Source organism: Pterocles gutturalis, unplaced genomic scaffold, assembly GCF_000699245.1.
Source record: "Pterocles gutturalis isolate BGI_N339 unplaced genomic scaffold, ASM69924v1 scaffold28588, whole genome shotgun sequence".
NCBI lineage: Eukaryota > Metazoa > Chordata > Aves > Pterocliformes > Pteroclidae > Pterocles > Pterocles gutturalis.
In genome coordinates, this window is record NW_010119004.1 from 6,569 (window position 1) to 8,579 (window position 2,011).

At 63.3% G+C, this 2,011-nt stretch overlaps 1 protein-coding gene across 1 annotated transcript in view; it reads left to right on the plus strand.

The window, feature by feature from the left end:
• The window catches only part of LOC104463916 (prominin-1-A-like), a gene marked incomplete at its 3' end in the record, with an annotated part of 8,328 nt that extends 6,489 nt beyond the window's left edge, over window positions 1-1,839 (plus strand). Inside the window, 6 exon segments of the mRNA XM_010076428.1 lie at window positions 277-370; window positions 580-669; window positions 800-853; window positions 1,188-1,268; window positions 1,590-1,658; window positions 1,750-1,839. Coding sequence (XP_010074730.1) covers window positions 277-370; window positions 580-669; window positions 800-853; window positions 1,188-1,268; window positions 1,590-1,658; window positions 1,750-1,839 — 478 coding nt within the window.
• Window positions 1,840-2,011: the final 172 nt, after the last annotated feature.

The window sequence follows — 2,011 nt, forward strand, 5'->3', positions numbered from 1 at the left end:
TGGGGGGGTCTGGATGTGTGTTGAAGGAGTCCACTGCCACCTCCCCTTTGCTGCTGTGGGACTCCCACCGCCTGCTCCCAGGGTGTCCCCTGCCATCCATGGCAGGGGGGTGGGAACTAGATGATCTTTAAGGTGATCCCTTCCAACCCAAACCATTCTCTGACACGACACCCTTTGGGGCAATCGGGCACTTCCTCCACCTGGGAGGCCCTGGCTCCACTCTGCCCCGCAGGGATGGGGTATGGTTCCCCCAGAGCCTCACTCCCCATTCTCACGGCTCTGTCTCTGCCTTCTTCAGCTGCATCAGAACATGACCCAGGGAAGTCTCCTGGATCTGGCTGCAGAGCTGGAGCAGCTGGCAGACAAAGCGGTGAGAGGCCTGGGCACCCCAGGGCCATGGCCACTCTGTCCCCAAAGCCACTAGCTGGGGTGCTCCTCCACAGACCTGCCTGGGTGCCAAGGGGAGGCGAGGCCCTTCGCCCCCACCCAGCTCCTTCCTCCAGCCTGGCCCTCCATCAGATGGCTGTGGTGGGGCAGGGACCCCGTGCTGGGGGGCACTGCTGACTGCAGCTCCTCCAGGGCGCGGACGTGGAAAAGGACCTGAAGGCTGATGCTCGCAACCTGAGGGAGCTGGACAAGGAGATGCAGATGGGCTTGTCTGGGCCGCTGGTGAGCGATGCCGGGGTGGGCAAGGCCCTGGGGGTGCTGGCTTGGACTGCCCCAGAGCTCAGAGCTTGCTGGTGGGGTCTCAGCTGAGCCGGGGGGTCTGTGCCTCTGACCCCCCTATCTCCATCCCCAGCAAAGCCTGAAGGAGAACATCCACTCGGTGCTGAGCGGGGCTGCCCAGCTCAAGGTAAGCAGCATGAGGGGGCCTCCTGAGCTCACCCCACTCCCCAGCACCCTGCAAAGTGCCCGTGAGGTACCGCAGTGGAGATGGGGGCTAACCTGCAGCCTGGGGGGCTGGTTGCTGCTGTGGACTCTTTGAGCACGCGCTGTAGGGGCTGCTCATGGGGCAGAGGGAGGGGGCCTGCCCTGCACCCGAGGCACTTGGGCACTACCAGCGTGTGACTGCTGGGGACACCACAGCGCAGAGATCCTGCGCTCCTGGGACCGCTGCCGGGCAGGGCTGGGGAGATGCAGGGACCCCACTTCCCCCATCACGCTGCTGAGAGCACCTTTCACCCCAGACACAGACAAAAGCTGCGCTGGACAATGTCAATGAAACCCAGGATTTCCTGGACAGGGAGATGGCAAACCTCATCAAGAACGTGAGCTCGCCTTGCTCTGCTGCCTGGCCACCTGGTGGGAATGTGACTGGACCCCCACACCAAGACCTCCCTCTGCGCAGGGATGCCAGGCAATGTCTGGCTGCCCATCCTGCCCTGTCATCTTCCCCGGGGGTCCCCTGCACCCCTGGGTGCCCCCTTCCCTTATGGCACCCCAGGCAAGGGACCGGGGCGGGTGGGGGCTTGCAGCCCCATTGCTGCTGGGCTGAGGTGGTCTGACAGCCCTGATCCTGACACGGAGGGGACATAGGGCAGAGCGTGGGCTGGGGTGCAGCATCTTCACTCTCTGCTTGTCCTCCTCAGGAGACTTGGGCCTTCCTGGAGAAGCTGCTGGATGTCTTTGAGACCTACATCTCCTGGGCCAAGGGCAGGGTCAGTGAGCCTTACTGCATGGAGTGAAGGGGAGGACAGGCTGCAGGGTTTTGGGTGACACTGACATGTCCTGTCCCCACTGTGTCCCCAGCTGACGGGAGATGTGGCTCGTTGCAAGCCTGTAGCTCAGACCCTGGATAACGCGGAGGCCATCACCTGTGACTACATCCTGGATTCTCTGGTGAGTGCAGCAGCAGTGTGTGGGGGGGTGGCAATGATGGCCCCTTGATTGCTTCTGCACAGGATGAGGGGCACCCATCGCTGTCCCAACCAAGCAGGGCTCAGCATCTCCCTGGCGCATTGCTGTGGCCAAGAGCAAATGCCAGGCTGTGAGAAGGGTTGGGTGGGGGGGG